Source organism: Hippocampus bargibanti, linkage group LG14 (assembly GCF_051943395.1).
Source record: "Hippocampus bargibanti isolate YZ-2025 linkage group LG14, ASM5194339v1, whole genome shotgun sequence".
Taxonomy (NCBI): domain Eukaryota; kingdom Metazoa; phylum Chordata; class Actinopteri; order Syngnathiformes; family Syngnathidae; genus Hippocampus; species Hippocampus bargibanti.
In genome coordinates this window covers 162,964-190,638 of record NC_142747.1, presented here as the reverse complement: position 1 = coordinate 190,638, position 27,675 = coordinate 162,964, and the positions used below count along the sequence as shown (strand labels likewise).

At 52.0% G+C, this 27,675-nt stretch overlaps 3 protein-coding genes across 3 annotated transcripts; all 3 read left to right on the top strand.

The window, feature by feature from the left end:
* The first annotated feature begins 2,000 nt into the window (after positions 1-2,000).
* On the top strand, positions 2,001-3,143 carry sst1.2 (somatostatin 1, tandem duplicate 2). Its single transcript, XM_089013576.1, has 3 exons — positions 2,001-2,158; positions 2,514-2,683; positions 2,904-3,143. Exons 1-3 carry the CDS (start codon positions 2,038-2,040, stop codon positions 3,096-3,098), a joined length of 486 nt encoding a protein of 161 aa, XP_088869702.1. The 5' UTR covers positions 2,001-2,037; the 3' UTR covers positions 3,099-3,143.
* A 4,576-nt stretch (positions 3,144-7,719) lies between these two features.
* LOC148887929 (somatostatin-1-like) lies at positions 7,720-8,635 on the top strand. Its single transcript, XM_089013577.1, has 2 exons — positions 7,720-7,915; positions 8,315-8,635. The coding sequence occupies exons 1-2, from the start codon at positions 7,787-7,789 to the stop codon at positions 8,555-8,557; spliced, it is 372 nt and encodes a 123-aa protein (XP_088869703.1). The 5' UTR covers positions 7,720-7,786; the 3' UTR covers positions 8,558-8,635.
* A 924-nt stretch (positions 8,636-9,559) lies between these two features.
* On the top strand, positions 9,560-27,574 carry ece2b (endothelin converting enzyme 2b). The gene is made up of 19 exons (XM_089013048.1): positions 9,560-9,785; positions 14,730-14,816; positions 14,886-15,021; positions 15,193-15,420; positions 15,567-15,691; positions 15,757-15,903; positions 15,968-16,033; positions 16,098-16,286; positions 16,410-16,552; positions 16,937-17,051; positions 18,474-18,584; positions 22,125-22,223; positions 22,296-22,373; positions 23,878-23,981; positions 24,075-24,185; positions 24,797-24,864; positions 24,933-25,123; positions 26,709-26,804; positions 26,869-27,574. Exons 1-19 carry the CDS (start codon positions 9,753-9,755, stop codon positions 27,043-27,045), a joined length of 2,304 nt encoding a protein of 767 aa, XP_088869174.1. The 5' UTR covers positions 9,560-9,752; the 3' UTR covers positions 27,046-27,574.
* The last annotated feature ends 101 nt before the right edge of the window (positions 27,575-27,675 follow it).

Below are 27,675 nucleotides of genomic sequence, written 5' to 3'. Positions count from 1 at the left end.
TGATTGACTTGCCTTCAATGGAACTCACAGAGTCCATCAATCGGGCAACCAATCAATCCCTCAATCGAAGCCGAAGTAAATGTGACCATTCAAGCTCACGTTCCCGCAGGGCCGAGTTCTCCGAACGGTGGTCTCCGGCTAAAGGAAAGCTAGACTCGCAGTGCCACGTCATCGGCGTCCCGTCGCGCTTGTGGCGAGCGGCTCCTTGGTGACAACGGCGTGTTAATTAGTCACCCTGGCAACGAGCCCCCGTCAAGACTGGCTGATGAAGGTGTGTGGGGGCGACAGGATCCGTCAACGGAGGGCCTGCCTGCTTTCAAACATTAACCCCAAAGTCAACATATTTAGCCATGGCAAGTCTCCCCGTGAAATGCGAGGGACCGCCAGACGTTGCGCTACACCTACAACGTCATTCACGCCGCGTCATCGGAAACAGGTGCGTGGCAAACGGGCAGCGCGGCGGCCCTCCGGGTCCATAGCTAGGCAGGCCTGGTTTAGGGTTCCGAGTAGCCTTGTGGTTTACGGTGTCGGGTTCCAACCCTGGTTTAGGTTTCCAAGGCCTGGTAGCCAAGCTAGCCAAGGCCTTGTTTAAGGTTCCAAGTAGACTTCTGGTTTAGGGTTTAGGGTTCCAAGTCGACTTGTGGTTTAGGGTTCCAAGGCCTGGGAGGCAATGTAGTCAAGGTCTGGTTTACGGTTCCAAGTAGACTTGTGGTTTAGGGTTCCAAGTACACTTGTGGTTTAGGGTTTAGTGTTTAATGTTCCAAGGCCTTTAGACAAGGTAGCCAAAGCCTGGTTTAGGGTTCAAGTAGACTTGTGGTTTAGGGTTTAGGGTTCAAGTAGACTTGTGGTTTAGGCTTTAGGGTTCCTATACCTGGTAGCCAAGGTAGCCAAGGCCTGGTACAGGGTTCCAAGTAGACTTGCGGTTTCAAAGTAGGTATTCAATGAACTTCAGGGTTTTCATCAAGTGAGGGGTCTACACTTGGGTTAAGGTTTCCATTTCTGCTTCGCGTTTCCAATGATGGGATTCCAACTCTACTCCAGGCCTGGAGGTGGACCTCAAAGGCTCACGCTGTCATGATCTGGTTGGCGACCAACGGGGGGTGCCGTCGGCCCCGCCTGCACCTGCGCAGGTGCTGGTCGTCCCGATCAGATTGGCGACCAGCGGGTAGCGACGTCAGCCCTGCCGGCAGCCTCGCAGGTGCTGGTCGTTATAATCAATGACACTTAAAAGGACACCTGGCACGATCATCCGGTGCCGATTCATTGTTTGTTTGCTGCTTGGTTGCAGCATGCATCGTGTACGTGTTTGTTTAACCTTGGCGGGCTTTTACTTTTGGTCTTCTTTTGCTACTTTGTATTTTTTCCAGTCAGATCATTTTGATGTTTTACATTTTGTTCCTGCTGACTTTATTTTAATACAATTTGTCAAACAACCTCCTGCTCCCTCCTGCCTGCTTTTTGGGATCCGAACCCGCCATCACCACCTCGCAAACCGTGGCACACGCCTGGTGGCCAGGCCTGCATGTGTGAGGCTCCGCCGGGCTCGGGCCAAAAAGGACAACGTAGGTCCCCCTTATCCCTCATGGTCGTGGGGTCGTGGCCAATCCCCTGTTTAAAAGATCTCCAACCTTTGGCAAAATCTTGCCTATGTCACAGGGGAGGCCGCCGACCTTGAGTTCAAGTGCACGCCTCCTTTGTCCAAGTGGACCATCGGAACTCTGGCCGGTAGGTAGGTCAGTGGTGACCTTTCATCTTATCCAGTCATGTGTCATAGCAGGATTCCGAGGTCAGTGAGTAGCATAGTGAAGTGCGGCGGTGCCTGGAGGTTTGCAGCAGGCGATGAAATGCGGCGTGGGCGAGCGCACTTCCTTAATGGAAATCTGCTAATGAAGTGCGCTAGTGCCAGATTAATTGTGGCTGTTTACTTTGGATTGTTTCAGGCCTGTGTATCCTTTCAGGGCCAATCAGCGCTAATGGATTTTAGTTTGCCGCATTCCTGCATCTCCACACGCACACCTGTCGACGGAATTGGAGGGAATGCGTAGGGGGCGGGGCTGCAGCCTTCAAAAACACCATCATCTGCAGCCGAGCCCACAAACCAGAGCGCAGCCTCCAAACGCAGCCGTCGGAACCGCGACCCAAAGCAAAGAAAACCGTAGTATGCAAGACTCACATTTTTGTCTTTCTGTCCGTCTATTTTCTTCTTCTTCTTCTTCTTCTTCTTCTTCTTCTTCTTGTTCTGCTTGTTCTTGTTCTTCTGCTTCTTCTTCTTCTTGTTCTTCTTCTCGATATTGTTCTTTTCGATATTCTTTTTCAGATTCTTTGCTTCTTGCCGACCCTCCTCAACTGCTCCCTCTTCTGGTGGAGTTTGGTGTCTTTCTATCTATGCTTTCCCTCCTACCTTTGCCGTTTCTTCCCTGCTCCTTTTTCTGCAGAGAAGAACCACTTTGGAAGTGGTCCACCCTGACGTGGTTTTTCTTTTTGTCTCCCTGCCGTCTTCGGGTGGCGCGCAGCCATGCGCCTCGGCAAGCCTTCCCCGCTGGCGTTTGTCCTGTGCTTGCTGGCGTGCAGCCCGGCCGTCTCCTGGCAGCCTGACGCGCACCGGGACCGGGAATGGGACCGGGATCCGGAGCCGGACATGCGAGGCCACCGCACGCTGCAAGAAGCCGGCGACCCGTCGCAGGTACCTCCCGCACCCTGACGTCAGTCACCTCTCATTTGATTGGCAATACTTGTTGGCTCACTGCTAACTGCCCGGCCCCCGCGATGACGTCGGGCGCACGCGTCGCCCTCGGTGTTCGGCTCTTCAGAACTTTGCCTTTGAAAGGCCTTCCGTGGTCCGCGCAAGGGTTGGTCTCCGCACAACGACCGGTCCGCCGCCGTTGATGCACTCGTGGTTGCAGGAATGGGCCAAGCGGGCGGTGGAGGAGCTGCTGGCACGGATGGCGCCGGTTGAGGATGGAGGCCATCTTCTCCTCGCCGGCGTGACAGCGGAGCGCCCGGCCGAACGCTCGGTGGAGCCGCCCAACAACCTGCCACCCCGCGAGCGCAAGGCCGGATGCAAGAATTTCTACTGGAAGGGCTTCACTTCCTGCTAGCCTCCTCCGCATCTCCTGTCCAATAAAGAGACCAATCGCAAAGCCCGGGCTGCGTCTCTCTTTGACCTGCGTCTCCCTGTGTGTTTTTCCTAATTGCAGGGATGAGAATTTTCCGCCGATCGGCTTTTTCAGACCAAAATGACCAGATCAAACTAAATATGTATTCTCTTTTTTTGCTGTTCATTTCCTGTTTGGGCTTGTGTTAGTGGAAAGTGCCCTTTTGATTGGATGATCTTGATTTAGGTGCTGTTGATGTCGAAACAGGTAAACGACCCCTTTTGAATAAGTGGACGAGTCAAAACAAATCAAGTTGATTTGCCTTCTAATTTAATTTGATAGATTCTAATTTGCAATGAAACAATCCCATTGCCTTGGCTGCCCTTTGTCACCGATTCTCTTCATAACCTTAATGGACAGAATTTCTCAGCGCAGCCGAATCGTTAAGAGGGTTCCGTTTTGGTGGCCTCAGTATAGCATCTCTGCTTTTTGCAGATGATGTTGTACTGTTGGGGCCTTCAAGTGGAGCTCTCCAACTCTTTCTCGAGCGTTTCGCAGTCGAATGTGAAGCGGTTGGGATGAGAATCTGCACCTCCAAATCTGAGACAATGGTTCTCAGTCGGAAAAGGGTGGAGTGCCCTCTCAGCGTCGGGGAGGAGATTTTGCCTCAAGTGGAGGAGTTTAAGTATCTGGGTGTCTTGTTCACGAGTGAGGGTGTGAGGGAGCGAGAGGTCGACAGGCGGATCGGTGCGGCGTCTGCCGTGATGCGGACTTTGTACCGATCTGTCGTGGTGAAGAAGGAGCTGAGCCAAAAAGCTAAGCTCTCAATTTTTCGATCTACAACCCAACCCTCATCTATGGTCACGAGCTACGGGTTGTGTCCGAAAGAACGAGATTCCGGATGCAAGCGGCCCAAATGAGCTTTCTCCGTCGGGTGTCCGGGCTCTCCCTTAGAGATAAGGTGAGAAGCTCGGTCATCCGGGAGGGGCTCAAAGTCGAGCCGCTTCTCCTCCACATCGAGAGGAGCCAGATGAGGTGGCTCGGGCATCTGATTAGGACGCCCCCGGGACGCCTCCCTCGTGAGGTGTTCCGGGCATGCCCCACTGGCAGGAGACCCGGGGACAACCCAGGACACGCTGGAGATACTATGTCTCCCAGCCGGCCTGTAAACGCTTCGGGATCCGCCGGGACGAACTAGAAAAGTTTCTGGGGAGAGGGACCGTCTGGGCCTCCCTACTGAAGCTGCTGCCCCCGCGACCCGACCCCGGATAAGTGGCAGAAGATGGATGGATGGACAATCCCATCGATGAAGCAGTCGAATGTCAGTTGCACTCTGACAAGTCCCATGCTAATGTTAGCATCAATATGGGCGTGGACTGCAAATTTCCCCATTGCGGGACAAATAAAGGTATTCTGATTCTGATTCTGATTCTGAATATACTTCTGCGAGAGGCAGCAGCAGAAAGCAAGCATGCAAGCTAATGAGCAGTGTGCAGGCTAGCTAGCAGCAACCTTGCGTACGTACCCGGCAAGTTGACTCTTATTCCGTTCGTTTGGCTGGATTTTTACTAATCAAAGTTATTTGAAATAATACATTTTGGAGAATATATATATATATATATATATATATATATATATATATATATATATATATATATATATATTTATTTATTGTGATGTCACGAGAGGCTGTGTCCTGGAGTTCTTCCATCACCGTTTGGTTCGGGGCCGCCACAAAAATGGACAAAATCCGACTTCAACGGACAGTTAGGACGGCGGAAAAAATCATTGTCAGCGCCCTAGCCACTCTCGAGGACTTGCACACTGCAAGAATCCAAACTAGGGTGCGGAAAATCCTACTGGACCCTCCGCACCCTGCCCACCACCTTTTCCAGCTACTCCCCTCAGGCAGGCGCTACCGATCCATGCGCACCAAATCCAGCAGACATTTAAACAGCTTTTTCCCCCAAGCCATTAACTCTTTGAACTCTTTCAACAGTAGCCAAAATGGAACTGTATAGTGCCACTTAGCAGTTTTTGTTTTTTTTTAACAACGATACTAGTGCAGCGTGTTCTACCGGAAACAAATTCCTTGTGTGTTCTACATACTTGGCAATAAAGATGATTCTGATTCTGATTCTGATTCTGGAGGGCAAATACATCCCCCTAAGATGGCTTCACCCAGAGAGTCTTGGCCCCATCTGGTGGAAGGCAGCAATTCAAACCACACACCTGCGGCTGATCACGGCTTGATTGGCTGGCAAGGCTCTTAAGGCAGAGAGCCTCTGAGTGTGCGGCCGGGGAAAGACAAGCTCGACTGCTGTGCTCTGTGCAGAAACTGATTGCTGCGTGAAACTCATCGCCAGTTGGGACCATACAGCAGAACACTGGATTTGGACCCTTGCTAACGGTGGCTAGGCTACATGAGGAGGACATGAAGAGGGGTGAGGCCTAGAAACTCTTGGAAAAGGACTCCGTCTTCAGTTTCACCTCAGAAGAGACTTTATGTTGATTTAAGTATTGGAAGAGACGCAATTCTTGCCTTTGTTGCTTGTGAATTCCCCCTGAAAGCCTTTGTTTGTATCCAAAGCTGTCGCCCATTGCGCTCCTTGTCCTGTCCCGCTGAGAGCTAGCCTCTCATGACATTACAAGATAGATATATATAAATATATATAACAGTATATGTGTGTGTACACCCCCCGCCTTTTTTTCCAGACTTTTTTCTCATTTGTCATTCTCATCCCTGTCATTGGTCTTGCATGGAGATGAGGAAGTACAAATGTTGACACTCCAGTGTGTGCTTTTCTAATGACTCCTAATGGACGTCAAAGCATGCAAATGGTGACTCCATTTTGTGTTTGTGCGCGTCGGTTTCCGGGGTAACCGCGGCACACTGCCGTCGCTGCGGTCGCCGCCTGTTGTCTCGGAAAATAAAGACGTCGGCGACCGGTCCGGGGCTTCGGCTGTCCTGGGACGGCTCTGAATTTGGGACCAGGAACCTGCGGCCCGGGTTAGCGTCAGCCGCGGCGGCCTTGCTTTCGACCGCCCGCTCACGTCACGCGGCCGCCATCGAGCGCCTCGCCGGAGGTGAATGTGTCCAGCCGTCCAAACTAATCACGCGGCGCAGAGACGCAGCGGGCGGACGCGCGACGACGCTAGCCTGCCGACACGTGGCGGCGTTCCGGGAAAGGCGCAGTGGCCCTTGATTGGCCAGCCAATCCAGGGAGGAGGCGGGAACCCGGGGAGGAGGACACGAGGACCCCAGAGACCGCCGCGTCCTTTCCGTCTTTCTCCACCGATGACTTGATTTTGTCCTTTTCTTCCAAAATCTCTCGGTGGAAGCGCGTCAAATGGTTTTCTGTCAGGTGACCAACGGGCGGCACCGCAGCCGCCCGTTGGTCACCTGTTGCTGGTTGTCGTCAAAATGACGCCCGGCCTGGCCGTTCGGTGTCGCCTCATTTGTTTGTCTCGCGCCGGTCAGGTTGCTTTGCTCTTGTTTGTGTCGCGGTTTGCATGCTAGTGATGGTGGTGGATCCCCAAACAGAAGGCGGGGGGGCAGCAGGGTGGAATTGACAAATTGTATTCAATAATAATAATAATAATCATCATCATCATACATTTCAATTCTAAGCTCCTTTCAAAAAACTCAAGGTCATTTTACAGTCACAGAATCAGTTTTTCTGTGGGTGAGCAGCAGCAGCCACACATGCCAGCATTCACTCAACCCGGAATAACCCAAACAGATAGAAAGCTAGCTAGCTGGCTAATAGATAACCAATAGCTAGTTATCTATTAGCCAGCTAGATATAACCAATAGCTAGTTATCTATCTATCTGCTGGCTATCTAACTGGCTACCAAGCTGGCTATCTAGCTGGTTACCTAGCTAGCTAACTATTTGCTATCTATTAGCCATCTCGCTAGCAGGGTGAAGCAAACACATTCAATGAGCCGACACCGAACGGTCGTGCCGGGAGTCCTTTTGAGTGCCACTGATTGGAACGACCAACACCTGCGCAGGTGCAGGCGGGGCCGACAGCGCCATTCGTCGGTCGCCAGCCAGATCGCGACAGTTTGCTGTGTTTTCAGTCATGGTTTTGTTTGTTACTTTGGACCCTATTTGTTCTTTTGACTTTGTTGTTTTGGATTGACTCCAATTTGTCGCGTACACCTCCAGCGGCGTTGTTGGGGGTCCGCCACCCCCACCTTGCAAACCGTGAGCGTTTGTGGGTTCGTCTGTAAACATTTTCACAGAGAAAAGGAAAGAAGAAGTCACGATTTCCCATGATTCTGCTGGACGAGACTTCACGTGCAGCCTGGTTTGTCTTTTCCTCCACAAATTGATGGACAAAGTCCAAGCGGTCCAAAAAGCGACGTTGAAAGGATCCCAAAAAGCGAGCTTCGGGTGGCCCAAAATGGCCTCCAAAAGCCACTTGAAATGAAAAGGCGGCACGTCCATGTGACAAAGTGCGCCAATGTGAGGGCGAGCGTCCTGGTGGGAAACAAGACAAAGTGCATGAAGATGCCTCATTTCACTAAAGTGCCGGTGGGGGGTGGAAGCATCATCTTCATCTTCATCTTGGCGTGACGTGGGCGCCGCCCTATAAGAGCGGCTGCGGCGGGACGGAGCCCTCACACGCTGACCGCCGCCGTCCCACGGGCCCAACGCACGCACGCACACGCTCGCCAGGGGATGAAGATGCGCCGCTCCTCCTTGTGCTGCCTCCTGGTCCTCCTGCTCCACACCTGCGCCTCCTCCTCGTCGGCCGCGCTGGCCCGCGACAACCCCAGACTGGGCGCCGCCATCGGCTCCTACGACCAGGTAGGGGTCAATCCCGCCGCACCGCACGGGGGCCACTTTCCAAGGGTGTGTGTGTGTGCGCGCGTGAGTGTGTGTGTGTGTGCGTGTGGTGTGTGCGTGCGTGTCTGTGTGTGTGTGTGGTATGTGTGTATGTGGTGTGTGTGCGTGCGTGTCTGTGTGTGTGTATGTGGTGTGTGTGTGTGTGTGGTGTGGTGTGTGCGTGCGTGTGCGCGTGTGTGCGTGTAGCCACCTTTGCATCTGTCTCAATTTGTGATTGTGTGTGTGTTTACCAAAAAGTCACCCCCCCCCCTGCACAGCGAATGACTGGTGTGAGGTGGCGATGAAATTGTCGACCACGATGGCAACCATTTTCAGTCCCAACGGCGAAGGTGACGCTGAGGTCGCGACCTTTCCTTTCAGGTCCGGCCGGGCTCGCCCCTGGCGGAGGCGTTCCTTTGGGACGTCCTACGGATGACCAACGAGGCCACGGACGAGGACGCGTGGCGCAATGGCGCCGAGGGAAGCGAGGAGCGGGCGGCGGCGCTGACCAGGTCCGTTGCCGGCGGCGACGGTGGCGCCGCCCGTCTTCTTGGGCCGCTGGGCCCCCGGGAGCGCAAAGCGGGATGCAAGTACTTCTTCTGGAAGACCTTCACGTCCTGCTGAGTCGGCACCTCCTGCTCCTGCTCCTCCGCCTCGTTGGTCTTTTTCATGTTCACTTGCAATAAAAACATTTGGAGGACATTCGGCCTTCTTTCGGCCTTCTTTCAGCCTTCTTTGGGCCTTCTTTCGGCCTTCTTTCGGCCTTCTTTCGGTCTTCTCGGCAGACGCTCCGCACCCTCGATTGGCCGACACCTCAAAACGCAGGCGGACGCAACCGTGCTTGTGTACGCTTGCACATGCTTGAACACACACACACACACACACACACGCACACATGCATTGCATACACACGTACACAAATGCACACATACACATTTATGCACGCACACACATACACGCACACACATGCAAAGACACGCACTAGCATGCAAACTCGCACACACACACAGACATATACACACATATACACACATATACACACATACGCAAACACACAGACAAACTTGCACGCCATACACACACAAACACACGCAGACACACACACACACACACACACACACACAAAGACACTTAGCACTTAGCAGTTTTTTTTTGACGACGATACTAGTGCAGCGTGTTCTACCGGAAACAAATTCCTTGTGTGTTCTACATACTTGGCAATAAAGATGATTCTGATTCTGATGCACACACACATAGGCACACACACACACACGCAAACTTGCACGCCATACACACGCACACGCATGTACATGCACGCACACACATACGCAAAGACACGCACACGTTTGGCACACGCACACGTGCAAACTCGCACACACATACACTCGTCCACAAACGCACACGCAAACTTGCACGCCATACACACGCTCACACGCGTACACGCAAACGCACACGCACGCACACACGTGCGCGCACACTCAGATTGGTCGAGGTCGGGTGGGTGGGGCTTATATGGTAACGTGTCCGATGACGTCAGCCAGCGTGTCTGCCGGCCGCGGTGTTTGTTTCCTGAGGGAAGCGGGAAGGGGAAGGGAAGGGGGAGGGAAGGGGGAGGGAAGCGGCGAGGGCGGGCGGGGCCGCAGCCGCTGCCGCCGCTGCTCCCGCCGCTCCACGCGCACAAGACGAGCCCGCGAGGAGACGACGAGGCGAGCCGCAAGAGCTCGACGACGACGACGCACGCACGCACGCACGCAGGCGGACGATGGCTCGGCCGAGCGGCCGCCGGTAGCGCCCCGCCTTCGGCCGGCTCGGCTCCACCATGAGCGTCGCGCTGCAGGACCTCCGCAACACCGTGAGTACGCACGCGCGCGCGCACTCGCTAGCCACCGCGGGCGGACGGGCCGCCGATCGCGCACGCGCGCGCGCGTCACGATCCGGCCGAGGGAGGCTTGGGGAGGTGACGTCGCCGGCCGTCCTCATGGCAGCGAGCGCTCCGATATGACGTCACGTCGCCATCACTTGCCCTTACAAGGGAGGAGGCGGCTGTCAATCATCTCATTTGGACCGCCACTTTATTTGCTTTCGTTTAGTAAGATGAGCGTGTTTGTGTGTCATGGGAGGGCCACGTCCTGCGGCTGTCAGTCACTTGACGAGCTGGTTTGTTTAGTGAGGCGTGTGTGCGTGTGTATTTGGGCTCCGGCCCCTTGAGTTTCCTGTTTGCAGCTGTCCAACTTCCTGTCTAAGATGCCCACCCAACTTGCAGGAGAACAAAACAAGAGGGTGGTCCTCGCCGTCGCCATCTTCAAGATCAACAACGGCGGCGGCGGCGTTTGTTGGCCGACATTTTCCACTTTATTTGCAGAGCCACGTCGAATCGTTTGCGAGAGCCTGTCGGCCAATTTGAGTGGCAGCTTGTCACGGTTTGCACGGCGGTGATGGTGGTGGATCCCCAAAAAGCAGGCGGGGGTGGGGGGGGCGGCAGGGTGTCATTGACAAATTGTATGAAGAAGACAGGAAGTCATGGAGCAACAACTGTTATGAACATCTGAATTCACCTAATCGGATCAAATGAATTCACCTGATCGGATCGTTTGAATTCACCTGGTCAGGCCGTCTGCAGTCCCACACCAATGACTTTATTGTCATTATTTTTTTCCTCTCTTCACTTCTTTTTATTTATCTGGCTATCTAGATAGCTACCCATGTGGCTATCTATTTGCTATCTAGCTGCCGAGCTAGCTATTTGCTATCTATTAGCTCTCTTGCTGGCCATCTAGCTGTCACGTTCCGATGGCGACAGTGGCAGCTGACGAGTCGGAACGTTAATAGTTGGGGAGGATCGTTAAGCAGGTGACAGAGACGTTGGTGCTGGCAGATGATTTATTTACAAAAGGCGCGGGTCCGAGATAACGCGGACCCGGAAAAACTTGTTGAACAAAAAGTGAGAAAACAGCAAAGCGAGTGGGTGAGCGGGCGCGATCCGTCCAACCTCACTCGCTCGGGGGAAAATAAAAAGGCACATGAGGGTGCAAAGCAGCATACGATCTCAAGAGTACAAACTGACGCGATCGTGGCTAATAAATACCTCGGGCGAAGCAACTCTCGTACCGATAGCAGTTCAAGGCACGGGCGAGGCGTAGTATCTTTCGACGCTGGGTGAGTGCCAGCGTCTGGTTTAAATGTCCAAATGTCTGTGATGAGGGGATTGACAGCAGCTGGCGGAGGCCCCGCCCAGCTGTCAACTCGCTCGTGACAGTACCCCCCCCCCCCACCCTCAACGGACGCCTCCTGGCGGCCCACCCGGCTTGGACGGGTAAGCCCCATGGAACGCCCTCGGGAACGACTGGTCCAGGATCCAGGCTCGGGGGACACATTGACGATCCTCCGGTCCGTAGTGCTCCCAGTCCACCAGGTACTGGATCGTGTCGTCCCCGGTCCGACACGATGTCCACAGGGATGCCGTGGAGACGGAAGCGCGCGGGGGGACCGGTAGGGGGCGGAGCAGCCCTGCCGGGCCCCTCTTTAACCCGAATGAGATGGTACGCGCTCCGGAGGTCCAGTCTCGTGGACTAGCCTGGAGGGACGCGAAGGCGGAATTGAGCAACGGGAGCGGGTATTTGTTCTTGATCGTTATTTCGTTGAGTCCACGCACGGACGCAGCGATTTGTCCTTTTTGGCGATAAATAAAAACAACGCTCCCAAGGGTGACCGCGATGGTCGAATGAGGCCGGCCGCGAGGGAGGAGTCAATGTAGTCCCGGGGCGCCTGTTGTTCGGGTTGGGAGACGACAGTCGAGAACTGGGGAATGGAGCGTTGGGCTGGAGGTCAATGGCGCAATCGTAGGGATGGTGCGGTGGCAGGGACAGGGTGCTGTCCTTGCTGAACGCCTGCCGTAGGTCGTGGTAACAAGGCGGGACCCCTCTAATAACCTCAGGGCGGTGGCTGCGAGATGATGATGACCTGCCCGCGGCCGACTTGAGGCAGTGTGCGTAGCAGAGGGGGCTCCACCCCTGAATGGTCGGTCCGTCCCACGAGATGGCCGGATTGTGGGTCTCTAGCCAAGGTAAGCCGGGCATGTCGAATGCATCATGAAGAACCGACTGTATTCTACGTGGTTGCCCGAGAGTACGAGTCGAAGCGGCGCAATTTCCTGCTCAACCTTGGCGACCGTCGAGATCGAGTACGCTCCGACTCGACCCCAACTCGACAGCCCAACGCAGAAACGACACGCGGATCGATAAAACAGCCGTCGGGCCCCAAATCCACTAAGGCCCGAACGGGTATGGTCCTGGTCTGCGACCAGGTATGGTCTGCGAGGGCCGGCATCAATTGGTTGATCTGCTCCGCCTGCTGAGCGAGGGCGGAGAAGATACGGTCTCTGTCTGCGGGATCCATGGTGGTCGGAAGATTCTGTCACGTTCCGATGGCGACAGTGGCAGCTGACGAGTCGGAACGTTAATAGTTGGGGAGGATCGCTAAGCAGGTGACAGAGACGTTGGTGCTGGCAGATGATTTATTTACAAAAGGCGCGGGTCCGAGATAACGCAGACCCGGAAAAACTTGTTGAACAAAAAGTGACAAAACAGCAAAGCGAGTGGGTGAGCGGGGCCGATCCGTTCAACCTCACTCGCTCGGGGGAAAATAAAAAGGCACACGAGTGGCTAATAAATACCTTGGGCGAAGCAACTCTCGTACCGAGCGCGAGGCGTAGTATCTTCCGACGCAGGGTGAGAGCCAGCGTCTGGTTTAAATGTCCAAATGTCTGTGACAGCAGCTGGCGGACGTCGGGAGCGGAGGCCCCGCCCCGCCCAGCTGTCAACTCGCTCGTGACACTAGCTGGCTATATATTAGCTATCGAACTGGCTATTAGCAATCTATCTGGCTAGCTATATATTAGCTAGCTTGCTATCTATTTGAGTTACTTCGGGGTTGAGTGAACGCTGGCGCGTGTGACTGCCACTGCCCACCCACAGCAAAACCGCTACTGTGACTGTAAGGTGACCTTGAGAGTTTTGAAAGGCGCTTAGAAATTAAATGGATTATTATTATTATTATTATTATTATTATTATTATTATTATTATTATTATTATTATTATTATTATTATTATTAAATAAAGTCAACAGGAACAAAATCTGACAGAGTGAAGCAAACCCTAAGCCCCCTCCTCTTCACTCTGCTCACGCACGACTGCTCACCATCATCACCCAGCTCCAACCTCTTCATAAAGTTTGCGGATGACACGACTGTGGTGGGCCTCATCAACAACGACGAGGAGACAGCCTACAGGGACGAGGTCAGCCGCCTGGCCACGTGGTGCAAGGACAACAATCTCCGTCTGAATGTGGAGAAGACGAAGGAGATTGTTGTGGACTTCAGGAGAGTGCGCCCCCAGCATGCTCCACTAACCATCGACGGTGCTGCAGTGGAGAGAGTGAGCAGCACCAAGTTCCTGGGAGTGCACATATCCGATGACCTGTCCTGGAGCCACAACACGGCATCAATGGCCAAGAGAGCCCACCAGCGCCTGTACTTCCTCCGCAAGCTCAAAAGAGTTGGAGCCCCGACCCCCATCACGACCTCCTTCTACCGCGGTACCATAGAGAGCATCCTGACCAGCTGTATCACTGTGTGGTACGGCGCCTGCACCGTGTCCTGCCGTAAGACTCTGCAGCGCATCGTGAGGACAGCTGAGAAGATCATCGGTGTCTCTCTCCCCCCCCTTCAGGACATCTACAACACCCGCCTCACCCGCAGAGCCATCCGGATCGCTGGCGATCCCACCCACCCCTCCCACAGCCTCTTCAGCCTGCTGCCATCGGGTCGGAGACTGCGGAGTCTCCGAGCCAAGACCAGCAGGCTCAAGGACAGTTTCTGCCACCAGGCAGTCCGGAGACTCAACTCCCTCCCAGCCCTGCCCAGCCTGCCCCTTCCCACTGCCACACTCACCGAACTCTGAGTACACGCTACATGCCGTACGATCATCCTGAACTCTATATATTTTTTATTTCTCATTAGACAAGACCTCACTTCAACCCTTTCTAGTTGTTTGTTTTGCAATTACGACATTACGTCACTTTATGTACGTCACTTCCTCACTTTACATATGTCACTACCTCACTTTACATACGTCACTACCTCACTTTCCATACGACACTACCTCACTTTACATACAGAAATTACATGTATTGTCTGTTGTCAATTGTATGTCTTTTTTAGCCACGTTATAAGTGCCTTGCATGTCTTGCACGCTGGGTCCGAGAGGACATTAATTTCATCTGTGCTGTATGTCATGCATATTAGCATATTTGACAATAAAGCTGACTTTGACTTTGACTTTGACTTTGACTTTGAAACACACATAATGAGCTGACACCGAATGGTCGTGCCGGCAGTCCTTTGAACTGCCACTAATTGGAACTACCAACACCTATGTAGGTGCAGGCGGGGCCGACAGCGCCAACCAGAACGTGACACAGATCTCACGTGATGCCCCATGTGAGATAATAATAATAATAATAATAATAATAATAATAATAATCCATTTAATTTCCAAGGGCCTTTCATAACTTTGCTGCTGTGAAATGTAAATTTCTCCACTGCGAGACTCATAAAGGCAAATCCAATCCAATCCAATCCAAAACTCTCAAGGTCACTTTACAGTCACAGGGCGAGCGGGAGGCGGGCGGAGCTGAGAACCAGCGACGCCGGCCCCCAATTTGCCGGGCGAAAGCTGAGGAGGAGGAGCTTGCTTGCGCTTGAGCTTGATTGGCCTTCTCTCTCTGTCTCGCCCACAGATGTCCAATTACAAGCGAGCCACCCTGGAAGAGGATGAACTGGCGGACGCTGCGCCCGAGGCCTCCTCGTCCCCGGACAGGCTGGAGGTGAGTGAACGCCAGGCCAGGCCAGGCCGGGCGCCCTCGGCGCGCTGACCACCCGCTCTTTGGCCTCAGGTGGGCTTCACCAAGACGGGTTGGGACTTCCTGGGCAGAAGAACCCGGATGGAGCTCCTGCTGGCTTTCTCGCTCCTTCTGAGCCTGCTGGCCCTGACGGCTTGCTTGATCCTTCTCGGACTGGCCTTGGCTCGGGGTGAGCGACGGCGAGGGCCGGCCTTGGGGGACATGGGGGACCACCGCGTCTTCCCCTTCCACCCGCGCTTCCGCCGCTGCCCTCCGACGGACCGCGGAATTTCATTGGAATGGTCACTTCAACTTCTCGTACGACGTCGCTTAGAACCCCCTCTCCTTGTCCCGCGTCTAGCCGGTGGCGACGGCGATGGCGGCGATCTGTGTCTGACGGAAGCCTGTGTGAAGGTGGCGGGCCAGATGGCGGAGGCCATGGACCGCGGCGCCGACCCCTGCCGCGACTTCTACCAGTTTGCCTGCGGCGGCTGGATGCGCAAGAACCCGCTCCCTGACGGCCGCTCGCGCTGGTCCACCTTCAACAGCGTCTGGGAACAGAACCAGGTGCTCCTCAAGCACCTGCTGGGTGAGTGAGGACTGCCGTGGACTTGGGGACGGGCCCTCGGGTCCCTGCGGTCCACAGCGGAGATTGGGAAGCGAGCCTGTTTGGTCGGAGTTGAAAGGTCAAGGGAAAGTGAGTCCAAATGACAGAATTTGTCCGGCGCTATGCAGAGAACGCCACCTTCAACGGCAGCAGCGAAGCGGAGAATAAGACTCAATCCTACTACCTTTCCTGCCTCAACGTGCAGAGGCTCCAAGACTTGGGCGCCCAGCCGCTGGTGGACCTCATCGCCAAAGTACGTCTAGGCGCCGGTTGCATTTCCCAGCGTTGCGGCGCCTTCAACGCCAGGTATCCGTGCAGGTGGGGGGCTGGAACTTGACGGGCGCCTGGGACAAGGAAAACTTCATGGAAGTCCTGAAGCTGGTGTCGGGGCCCTACCGGGCGCAGCCCTTCTTCAGCGTGGGCGTCAGCACCGACCCCAAGAACTCCAACAGCAATGTCATCCAGGTGGGCGGCCGCCGACCACCCCCCGTCCCGCCGCACTCATCAGTAGGCCATCGGTGACCCCCAGGTGGACCAATCGGGGCTCTTCCTGCCGTCTCGCGATTACTACCTCAACAAGACGGCCAACCGCAAGGTAAGCATGGGCGCCGGGGTGCCGACTCGGTACCCGAAGTGAGCGCCGGTGGCGGCTGGCTCAGGTCCTGCAGGCGTACTTGGACTACATGGTGGAGTTGGGCGTCCTGCTGGGGGCCTCGCCGGCGTCGGCGCTGGAGCAGATGCAGCAGATCCTGGACTTTGAGACGCAGCTGGCCAATGTCACCGTGCCGCAGGACCAGCGGAGAGATGAGGAGAAGCTCTATCACAAGATCACTATCGCCGAGCTTCAGGTGAGTCCACGTCGACGGACTCCAGGGTGGTGAGGAGCAGTAGGGGGTCTTCCGGCGGTGATGTGGAGAAGGATGCGGCTGGGTGGGAGGATGACCGTGCGGCCTTGCGTGTGCTTTGCCCAGATGCTAGCTCCTGCGGTGGACTGGCTGGACTTGCTGTCGTGGTGTTTGTCGCCGCTGGAACTCAACGACACCGAAGCCGTGGTGGTCTACGCGCCGCAATACCTGCAACAAGTCTCCCAGCTCATCAACAGGACGGAGCGCAGGTCAAGTGTTTGCTTTTCACACACACACACACACACACACACACACACACACACACACACACGAGCCCAAAGGCCCGTTTGCCCCCCAAATAGCTGAGGCGGGGATTTTGCCAAGGTCGATTGACTCACTGGTGGTTATTGGACCTGGTTTCAATCTTTTTTGTCAATAGCTATTAGCTAACTATTCGCTATCTACTAGCTATCTATTTGCTAGCTATTGCTATCTGTTCGCTAGCTATTCACTATCTATTCGCTAGCTATTTGCTATCTATTCGCTAGCTATTAGCTATCTTGCCTGTCATGGCTCGCCTATCAGTCTCCTTGTCCCTTTGCCAACACCCCCAAACGTCTTTTCACGTGAACTCTGTCTGTCTGTCTGTGTAGTTTGTTGAATAACTACATGATGTGGAACTTGGTTCAGAAGTGCGTCTCCAGTCTGGATCAACGTTTTGAGAACGCTCAGGATAAACTACTGGAAAGTCTCTACGGCACCAAGAAGGTACTGCGGCGCCCACCCAGGCCAACCGCTGACGCTTCAGTCGCCGCTTTTTAACTCCTTCACTGCCAGATATGCAAAAACGTGGCCGCTCCAGTGCCAGGGTTTTTGTCATTGTCACTGCAATTGCAGGACCCACAGAAGATTGACTCATAATAATACATTGAATTTGTAAGCGCCTTTCAAAACTCTCAAGGTCACTTTACAGTCATCAGGAGAAGTTTTTCTGTGAGTGAGCAGCGGCAGCCACACGCGTCAGTGTTCACTCAACCCGGAAGTAACTCAAATACACAGCAAGCTAGCTAGCCAGCGAATAGATAGCCAATAGCTAGCGAATAGATAGCTAACAGCTAGCGAATAGATAGCCAATCGCTCGCGAATAGATAGCTAACAGCTAGCGAATAGATAGCTAATAGCCAGCGAATATATAGCTAATGGCTAGTGAATAGATAGCTAATCCTCAGCGAATAGATAGCCAATACCGAGCGAATAGATAGCTAATAGCTCACTCAACCCGGAAATAAGTCAAAAAGGTAGAAAGCTAGCTAGCTAGCTATCTCATAGATAACTAGATAGCTAATAGATAGCCAGCTAATATCTTTCCTGACTCAAATAGCTGGCTAGCTAGCTCTAGATAGCTAGTTTACTTACTTGACTTGAATATTGCATGGGTAAGTTAACTTTATCAGTTGACCTTTTTAATTTGACGCCGTTTGTCATTTTTGGGACATCCGTCGGCAAAATGCACGAAAAGCAAAACATCTGGCAAAGTGAACTCCCTTGGCATCGAGTCTCCCGCTCTTTTAGGACAACATCAACATTCAATACAGCATAAGAAACCGTAGTCCGTCTTCTTTTATCAGAAAAAAAAGAGTTCATTCCTAAGTGATATGGGTCTGGAGTGATCTGAGCTTCAAATGGGGGCGGTTGTACAAAACACAATCTAATCCATATTGGTTGATATAGCGCTTTAACAATAGCTGGAACAAAGGGCTAACATTGAAAAGAGGGGAATGCTGCCCCCTTGGGGTAGGGAAAAACCTTGCCAGAAGTCTAGCCAGCGCTTTCTCTGCACCCAAACAAGAAAAAAACAAATTCCGGACTGAGGCTCTACATCCTAATTTCAATTCCCGAATCGATTTGTCAGTTTTAAAAATGAGGATGTAGCTCAGTGGGAGCGCGCATGCTTTGCATGTATGAGGTTCCGGGTTCAATCGCCAGCATCTCCACTTTTTGTTCATTTCCCCATTGTGGGACCAATAAAGGTTTTCTGATTCTGATTCTGATTGAATGGCAGTGAAGGAGTTCGTTAACCTGACCAGGAATTGACGGCCACTTGCCAAGCGCTTGTTTTTCAAGGGCTTCAAAGCAGTCGCCGTTAAACTGCAACCGGACAAGTTTTGAGGGTTTTTTTGCGCCTCGCAGTCGTGCACGCCGCGCTGGCAGACGTGCATCGGGAACACGGACGACACGTTGGGCTTCGCGCTGGGCGCGCTCTTCGTCAAGGCCACCTTCGACCAGCGCAGCAAAGACACGGTGAGTCGGCGCCGCCACCCCAAAGGTCGAGCCGGGCCGCGACCCCAAAGGGAATGGATTTCGGACCGCCGGCCGGCTGGTCAGATTCCAAAATGCCGCCTTGGTTACTCGGAAACTCCAAGCTGATTGAGCTCATATTTAGAATAATAATTATCATACATTTCATTTATAAGCACCTTTCAAAACTCTCAAGGTGACTTTACAGTCACAGGATACGTTTTTTTCTGTGGGTGAGCAGCGGCAGCCACACGCCCCAGCGTTCACTCAACCCCAAAGTAACTCAAATAGATAGAAAGCTAGCTGGCTCGTGAATAGATAGCTAATAGCTAGTGAATAGATAGCTAATGGCTAGCAAATGCCAGTGAATAGATAGCTATTAGTTAGCGAATGGATATCTATTAGCCAGCAAATAGATAGCTATTAGCCAGCGAATAGATAGCTATTAGCCAGTGAATAGATAGCCATTAGCCAGCGAATAGATAACTTTGAGTACTTGAGACGTGAAAAATAAAATGGCAGACCAAACAATCTTCTTCTTATCCTTTCGGCTCTTCCCTTCAGGGGTCGCCACAGCGAATCAATGTCCTCCATCTATCCCGGTTTTGTGCATCCTCTTCTCTCACACGAGCTACCTTCATGTCCTCTCTGACCACATCCATAAACCTCCTCTTGGGTCTTCCTCTCGGTCTCCTGCCTGGCAGTTCAAGACTCGGCATCCTTCTCCCGATATAGTCACTCTCTCTCTCCTCTGGACATGTCCAAAACATCTCAGTCTGGACTCTCTGACTTTCTCTCCAAAGCCTCTTAATATGAGTTGTCCCTCTAATGTACTCATTCCTGATCCTATCCAACCTGGTCACTCCCAAAGAAAAGCTCAACATCTTCAGCTCTGCTTCCTGTCTTTTTTTCAGTGGCACTGTCTCCAGTCCAAACATCATGGCTGGTCTGACCACCGTTTTATACACTTTTCCTTTCATCCTAGCTGAAACCCTCCTATCAAACATCACACCTGACATTTTTCTCCAGCCGCTCCAGCCTGCCTGGACACGCTTCTTCACCTCTTTTCCGCACTCTCCATTGCTCTGGACAGTTGACCCCAAGTACTTTAAATCCTGCACATTCTTTATGTCTTCCCTCTGTAGCTTCACTCTTGCACTTGGATCCCTCTCATTCACACACACATATTCCGTCTTGCTGCGACTGATCTTCACTCCTCTCCTTTCCAGGGCACATCTCTAGTTTCTCCGCCACCTGTTCCCTGTTTTCGCTACAGATCACAATGTCATCTGCAAACATCATGGTCCAAGGAGATTCTTGTCTAACATCGTCTGTCAGCCTGTCCATCACCATAGCAAACAAGAAGGGGCTCAGAGCTGACCCCTGGTGGGGTCCCACCTCCACCTTGAATTCCTCAGTCACACCGACAGCGCACCTCACAACTGTCTTACAGTCATGATACATGTCTTGCACCGCTCTGACATACTTTTCCGTCACTCCAGACTTCCTCATGCAATACCACAGCTCTTCTCTGGGCACCCTGTCGTACGCTTTCTCCAGATCTACAAAGACACAATGCTATTCCTTCTGACCTTCTCTGTACTTCTCTATCAGCATTCTTCAAGCAAACATTGCATCTGTCGTACTCTTTCTTGGCATGAAGCCATACTGCTGCTCACAAATGTTCACTTCTGCTTTTAGTCTAGCTTCAACTACTCTTTCCCAGAGTTTCATTGTATGGCTCATAAACTCTATTCCTCTGTAGTTAGTACCATTCTGCACATCTCCTTTGTTTTTAAAAATGGGCACGAGTACACTTCGTCTCCATTCTTCAGGCATCTGTTCACCATCTAAGATGTTGTTGAATAACCCAGTCAGGAACACCACCGCCACCTCGCCAAGACACTTCCATACCTCGATTGATAAATCATCAGGTCCGAGTGCCTTTCCCACCTTCATCCTCTTCAGCGCCCTCCTCACTTCATCCTCGCTAATGCTTGCTACGTCTTGGTCCACAACAGTCACGTCTTCTACTCTTTGTTCCTTCTCATTTTTCTCATTCATCAATTCTTCAAAGTACTCCTTCCATCTTGCCATCACACGATGTGCACCTGTTAATACATTGCCATCTCTATCCTTAATCACCTTTACTTTAACCGTGCGCTGCATCTCCTTGTACTGCTGTCTACTCTCGTCCGTCCTCTCAGTGTCCCACTTCTTCTTTGCTAACCTCTTTCTCTGTATACACTCCTGCACCTCCCCATTCCACCACCAAGTCTCCTTATCTACCTTTCTTCCACTCGATACACCAAGTACTTTCCGACCCGTGTCTCTGATTATATTCACTGTAGTAGTTTGCCAGTCATCTGGAAGGACCTCTTGCCCACCCAGTGCTTGTCTTACCTCCTTCCTAAATGTCATGCAACACTCTTCCTTTTTCAACTTCCACCATTTTGTCCTCACTTCAGCCTTTGGTTTCTTCATCTTCTTCACTGCCGGCGTCATCTTACACGCCACCAACCTATGCTGTCTGGCTACACTCTCACCAACCACTACTTTGCAGTCACTGATTTCCTTTAGATGGCGCCATTGACACAAAATGTAGTCTACCTGTGTACTTCTGCCTCCGCTCTCATAGGTCACCCTATGTTCCTGTCTCTTCTGAAAGAAAGTATTCACAATAGCCATTTGCATTCTCTTAGCAAAGTCAACCACCATCTGTCCTTCAGCGTTCCTCATCTGGAGTCCAAACCTGCCCATCACCTCCTCATCATCTTTGTTTCCTGCGCCAACATGTCCATTGAAGTCTCCACCAATGACAACCCTCTCACTTCTCGGGATGTTCTGTATGACTTCCTCAAAGTCCGACCAAAATGTCTCCTTCTCCGCCTACTTGTGGGGCATACCCACAAACAACATTGAACATCACGCCTCACGCATTCCTAGCAAACTCCTCTTTTAAGATAAGCCCAACTCCATTTCTCTTTTTGACTTCTCCACGATAGAACAACTTAAACCCTGACCGGTTTAAGTTGGTAGACACAGTATGTCTACCTTCCTTCTCTGCATCATGTCAACCAGCTCTCGACCTTTACCTGTCATTGTTCCTACATACATACAAGTTCCTACTCTTACTTGTATACTCTTGGCGTTCCATTTCTCTTTTCCTCCGGGCACACCTCCATCCTCTCCTTCTTCGACCAACAGTCGTCCATTTTCCACCGGCACCCTGAAGGTCAACAGTACCAATGGCGGCCGTTGTTAACCTCGACCGATCCGGTATAGGATTCAGAGGTTTGATTCACATATTTGTTTTGGCAAATTTTTTACGTCGGATGCCCTTCCTGACACAACCCTCTGTATTTATCCGGGCTTGGGACCGGTACAATAAGACACTGGCTTGTGCCCCCTTGTGGCTACATTGCAGACCAAACAATGAACACCCCTAAAGATCGAATAAACAAAACAAAACAAACACCCGAATAATAATAATAATACATAAAAAGAGCCCTTAATGCTGTTGCCTTTGGATGTTGTCGGCAGGCCGAGGAGATGATCAACGAGATCCGAGACGCCTTCAAGCAAACTTTGGAGCGACTCCCCTGGATGGACGAGGACACCAAACGAGCCGCCAAAGAAAAGGTCGCCCCCGCTTGCACCCGCACCCGCGCGGAGGCAGCGCGCTGACGTATGTGGCGCCGACGCTGTCGTTAGGCAGATTCCATCTACGACATGATCGGGTTCCCAGAATTCATCATGGACACCAAGGAACTGGACGACGTTTACGACGGGGTGAGCTTGTCGCCAGCTTTGACCGACTTTGTCGTCTCAACTACCGATGCCAACCGATAGCGTGGCAGTTGAGGGCATGGCGCGTCCTCCTTCCAGTGCCAAGGCGCGGGGTTTAATTCCGGGAGCTAAGGGTCACATTTCTTTCTTTCCGCAAACTCGGCAAAACCAGATCAGACTGGGAAAGGTGCCCTGCGGGGCACCATCATATAGTTAGCGCAAACGTCCGCTCGCCGTCCAAGCCGTTCCTTAAAGGACAACCGACACCATTTTTTTTGTTTCCTAACTGACATTAGAAAAATGTTTTATAGCATCTAAAACAGCCAAAACACGCAGGCTTAGTCAAAGGCAAAACGCCAATCAAGGCAAATCCAATCCAATAAAAATGACTTCAAGTGGCCCAAAGCTGCTACTAATGACCTGAAAACTGGAGAGATTCAGAAAGTCCCGTCCCCGCGTTGTCCCCGTGATGTCACATTGGGAACCTCCTTCACAAACTGCCTTGCTCCAGAATCAAAACAATGGCTTCAGAGAGTTCAGATTGGGAGAGGATGCTTTCTTGTTACTCCTCCAGTTATGAATATGATTCAAATAGTTCTGAAGAGCTTGCCATCAATTAAAGAAGTCCTTCCGTATCAATTCGGGCCGTAAGCATCGCAATTGGTGAAGGACACGACACATGAAGCATATATGAAGCTCTGTGAATAAGCAAGATAGCGTCAACTTCCGTGATATGTGGCATATAAGCACCATGAATAAGAAATAATAAGCTACAACATCATGTCAACATCAATGCAGATTGTTTCAATGACTGTCGGAATTATACACGTACCAGGTTTGACTTCATGGAAGCGTCCTTTGCGCTACACCAAAGAGCTCGGTCGCCGTTCTGAAGAATGTTATCATCTTTGGCTTGGAAGAGCTCCATTTTACCAATATACCTTCAACAAAAGAATTTACAAACTGTATCATCAGCCTCGTGACGAGTTATCCATCGCTAACTCCGGTTAGCTCCTCGTTGTCCTTCGGTCCGTTGGAAATGGCTGGTTTGTCTGCCGGGAATTTGTGTCAACTTACACCTTCTTGATGCGTGTTACCACAATTGGCTGCGACACACAACGATTCACCATCTCGTTATTTATGTAGTTCTTCTAAATTCGTGATCAACATGAACCAAACAAAGTACCCAAAATGCAATGTGTGGGGCGTACCCAACGTGATGTCACTTCCTGCATCGACATCAACTCGAAAACAAGACTTCATGAATATTCAGCGCGAGTTTTAAAATGTAGGCATATAGCTAGCTATATGCCTTCCGCGGCATATATCTTTGTAAAAGGCGCTCAGTAGAAGTTATTTGAAGTGATTTTACAAATTATGGACGCAACTTGTCCAGAGATGTTGGACGCCGTCCATTAAGAATGGACGGCGGCTTTTTGAAAATGAGAGGTGGAGGAAGTATGGGAATCCAACCGCCTCGTTGCTGGTGTGCGTTTATTTGTTTCAGTACGACGTTTCCGAAGAAAGTTTCTTCCAGAACATGTTGAACTTCTACAACTTCTCCTCAAGAGTCATGGCCGACCAACTCAGGAAAACTCCCAACAAAGACCAGTCAGAAGACTCCGCACACTCCGCACTCGTACCACATCCGCAGTGAACCGAGTCCGGTTGGAAAAAGGTCCCGAACGTGTTGTGTCGTTGCAGGTGGAGCATGACTCCGCCCACGGTCAACGCCTACTACATGCCCACCAAGAATGGAATTGTTTTCCCTGCGGGAATCCTTCAAGCTCCTTTCTACGCCGGCGACCATCCCAAGTCAGTTGCCGGCGGCGCCGAACGCTTTTTGCACGCAGCGTCGTGTTGGTTTCGGGGTCCGCATTTGCTCTCGGGTCATTTGTCCAAGACGATTCAAGGTGTGGAGGACAGACCCATATTTCGGGTGCGTCCCTCATCGATATGGAAATTTCATTTCCAAGCGCCTTTCAAAACTCTCAAGGTCACTTTACAGTAACGGGAATTTTTTTTCTGTGGGCGAGCAGCGGAAGCCACACGCGCCAGCGTTGACTCAACAAGGAAGTAACTCAAATAAATAGAAAGATAGCTAGCTAATAGATATTATCATATTAATAATACATGACATTTTAAGCGCCTTTCAAAGCTCTCAAGGACACTTGACAGTCACAGACAAGCATAGGTACTGTGCCCTACAGTTGTTGGTCTGTTGGTCTGCGATGGAGTGCCGACCGGTTCATACGCTCCCCCGCCTACCGGCCAGAGCCGGCTGGGAGAGGCTCCGCCACGCAACATTTGTCATGTTTTGCGGAGAACGCGGCTTCGAGGACCAAGCGGACTGACTGACAAGATGTTTTGGCGGCTGGGCTCTGTCGTCCAGGCGTAATGCACCCGTCCGTGTCTTTGTTCCAAAGGGCGCTGAACTTTGGCGGCATCGGGGTGGTGATGGGCCACGAGCTGACGCACGCCTTTGACGACCAAGGTGAGTGGGACTGGATTGCAGCCGCCGTTGGCCTGAGCGGCGTTAACGCCGGCTGCGCGTGGGCGCAGGGCGCGAGTACGACAAGGAGGGCAACCTGAAGCCATGGTGGGGCAACTCGTCGGTGGACGCCTTCCGCCGCAGGACGCAGTGCATGGTGGAGCAGTACAACCGATACAGCATCAACTCGGAGAGCGTCAAGGGGAAGCAGACGCTGGGGGAGAACATGGCCGACAACGGGGGCCTCAAGGCCGCGTACCACGTGAGTCCGCATCCACTCACGCACTCCAGATACGCCGGCCTCGCCAATGGCGCCCGTCTCACGTGATGGGGCCAAAACCAACGGCGAGAAGGAAACAAAATGGCTTTCAAAATGTGGCGGAAGGTGGCGCTCGCCGGGGCAGCTTTCAGGAACCGGCAGGAGCCATTCTTATGCGTCACCTTCCGACGTTCTTAAAGAACGTTGACCGCCATTTCACTTTCTTTTCACAGTTGCGGTTATCACCGCTAGGTGGACCGTGACAAAAGTGAGTTTGACGCTGCTGCCATGGTCCCTCCCTCGCTAAATAATAATAATAATAATAATAATAATACATTTATATTATAAGCGCCTTTCAAAACTGTCATGGTCACTTTACAGTCACAGGATCGGGTTTTTCTGCAGGTGAGCAGCGGCAGCCACACGCGCCAGCGTTCACTCAACCCGGAAGTAACTCAAATAGATAGAAAGCTAGCTAGCTAATAGATAGCCAGATAGACAGTTAGCTAACTAGCTCGATAGCCATATAGCTAATAAATAGCCAGTTACATAGCTAGCTAGCCAGATAGCTAATAGATAGCAAAAGATAGCAGGTTCATGATTTGTTGCAGAGGTGCGGTCGTTAGTTTGTATTCTTTGAAAGCTGCGGAGGTGTGAGGCTGGTCGTAGACTGCACCACTGTCCACTGTTAGCCAAAAAAGCTCCCTGTTTATTTTGGACACAATGGATGAGAAGGTTTCTTCAGCCGTCATCTGTACTTCTTTGAAGGTGTCGGACGTTTCGCCTCTTATCCAAGAGGCTTCGTCAGCGAACTCAAATTGTAATGAGCAATACATTGGGGAGACGAAACAAATTCTCCAAAGACTTGATCAGCATCGCAGGGATAATACTAGTGGGCCTCAATCTGCGGTACATATGCACCTAAAAGCTAGCAACCACACATTTGACGACAATGAGGTTTAAATCTTAGCGAAAGAAAAAAGACGCTTTGAAAGGGGAGTCAAAGAAGCTATTTTCATAAAACAACTAAACCCTTCACTAAATCGCCATGGTGGGGTGAGGTTTCATTTGGATCGTTCTTACAACAGAGTTCTTAGGCCACATAGGCTTAGTTATTCTGATGAGGTGATACCAAAGCAAATGGGGATTTCAGGCCAGTCGTAGACCCCATACTCAGTCAGGACAATAGAAGTAATCAGTGTAGCCGCAGGGAATAGTCTTCTGCTCACCCCAACCTGAGAGCAGGGACCTAGCCTAGCCGAGGCCAAAACTACCAGAAAATTTAGTTCCCTGACGAAGCCTCTTGGTTAAGAAGCGAAACGTCCGACACCTTCAAAGAAGGACAGATGATGGCTGAAGAAAACTTTTCATCGAAGGACGACTCCTGTACCTCTGAGCGCTTAAATAGACGTATAGACACGATGGTTGTTTCATGTCCCCTTCTTCCTTTGCTTCAGTTTAGCGTCCAAACAAGCTTGATCTGATTTGATGCTTCACTTTCCAAATTTCGTTCTCATCAAAGTAGGAGCCGACTGTGGCCCAGCAAATCACGTCTGTTGTTGCTGCTGCTACTTGCTCTTGTTTTCAGGCCTACCAGACGTGGGTGGGCAAGAACGGCCAGGAGAAGAGACTTCCTGCCCTCAACCTGACCAATGAGCAGCTCTTCTTCGTGGGTTTTGCGCAGGTGAGAAGCCAGATGACCGCTTGTAGGCGGCCATTTTCTCCAATTTGCGCCGTGTCGTTTCCAGGTGTGGTGCTCCGTCCGGACCCCGGAGAGCGCTCACGAGGGTTTGGTGACGGACCCCCACAGTCCGCCTCGTTACCGCGTCATCGGCACGCTCAGCAACTCAGCAGAATTCAGCCGCCATTTTCGCTGCCCCCTTGGAAGCCCCATGAACACCGGGAGGCGCTGTGAGGTCTGGTAGAACGGGAAGGCGGACCAGTGCCCACATCCGATCCGCAACCTCCCTCCTTCAGCACACCCAATTGGAACGTTCCGCAGCATCGGAATTGGGTTCCGAGAAGATCCTGGAATCTGGTGTGTCGGAGGAGGGAGACGTGTTTTGATGGAGGCTCTCCCCTGTCCGGACTTGGGCACTCTCGCTCTAATTTATTCACTGCTGGGTGGCATCGAGATGGACACCGTTGACTTGGCCTAGTCCCGCGGCGGTTGAAGATTGTGCCTTTGATTGGAATCCCCTTTTGAAGAAAATACTCGGCCCGCAGCGTCACTTAGTCGGGTCACATCCTGTGGTCAGGAAGCCCGTTGTCGTTTTCTTGTGCTCGTGGTAACAAACAAACAACCTGTCCTGGGTGTACTTTGAGGTGACAAAAAAATGGCTCTGCGACTGCTCTGCGCAACTCCTTGAAAATGGCTTCATGATGATTGACTTTGAGTGTGTGACGTTTCCATCCAAAACAAGATAGCGGCTGAAATAAAATGCTTGCAAGGAACTGAGAATCTGTCTACATTCCAACAGATACCTTGATTCAAACAAGGGGGTGTGCACATCAAGAACTGGTCACCATGGAAGTGGAGTCCCAGATTTAGATTC